The sequence below is a fragment of the Buceros rhinoceros genome, unplaced genomic scaffold, assembly GCF_000710305.1.
Source record: "Buceros rhinoceros silvestris isolate BGI_N320 unplaced genomic scaffold, ASM71030v1 scaffold32253, whole genome shotgun sequence".
Lineage (NCBI taxonomy): Eukaryota > Metazoa > Chordata > Aves > Bucerotiformes > Bucerotidae > Buceros > Buceros rhinoceros.
Window position 1 is genome coordinate 4,409 of NW_010402413.1, and position 882 is coordinate 5,290.

General features: G+C 63.5%; 1 protein-coding gene across 1 annotated transcript in view; it reads right to left on the reverse strand.

The window, feature by feature from the left end:
* Positions 1–882, reverse strand: part of ATP8B2 (ATPase, aminophospholipid transporter, class I, type 8B, member 2) — a gene marked incomplete at both ends in the record, with an annotated part of 8,435 nt that overhangs the window by 3,778 nt on the left and 3,775 nt on the right. Inside the window, 3 exon segments of the mRNA XM_010132636.1 lie at positions 222–415; positions 492–657; positions 733–776. Of these exon segments, the coding sequence (XP_010130938.1) occupies positions 222–415; positions 492–657; positions 733–776 (404 nt within the window).

Consider the following 882-nt stretch of genomic DNA (forward strand, 5'->3'; position numbering starts at 1 on the left):
CTTGCCCTGGGGGCTGCGGACTGCGGGGAGCAGGGGACAAGCTGCCTGGCTCAGGGGTGCAGGAGCAGGTCCCACTTCAAACCCAGCCATGACCCCACGATGCCTCCACAGTCACGTCACCATCTGTGCGGGGCTGGTCCTCAGCACATCGCACTGAGCCTCCGCGCCCCAGTGCCACTGCAGCCCTTCCAGCCCCCCAGCTGCCATGCCGTGCCCAGGACCTCACCGATGACAGACATGCGCTTTCGGATGTTGTTGAAGTCCAGGATGGTCAGCAGCTGGTAGGTGATGGCTTGACCCAGCTCGTGCACTGTGATGGTCTTGGGTGTGCGGGACCGGAACACAAAGCCGAAGTTTCTGGCGGCTGTGACCAGGGCCCCCTCATCTGGGGACTGAGCCTTGTAATACAGCTCCCCTAGGGACAGCGCGGGGGGTCAGAGCCAGCGCCACCCCGGAGTGCTGCACGGACACGTCCTGCTCTCTGCACCCACCTTCGCTCTTCTCCTCGGACATGACAGTGTGGCAAAGTGAGAGCAGGCGGAAGAACTCGTGCACGTGGGGTTCTCCCAGCTTGACGGCTTCCAGCAGACTCGGATCCCAGAACTGGAACTGCGGGTCCGCCAGTGGGTTGAAGGAGAAGTCAACTGGCTCTGGCCTCTGGCAGGGACAGAGAGGACGTTACCGCTCTGTGGCACAGGGCACAGCCAGGCACTGGCCCTGCGGCACCCTTACCTCTCCCAGCTCCACCTTGTGACCCAGCACATCCTGCACATCACCTGTGAACCAGGGCACGCAGTTAACCAGGACAGGAACCCAATGCTGCTGCCCCGCCAGCACCCACGGCCAAGGGGACCACGGGGCAGGAGTAGACCCACAACGCTG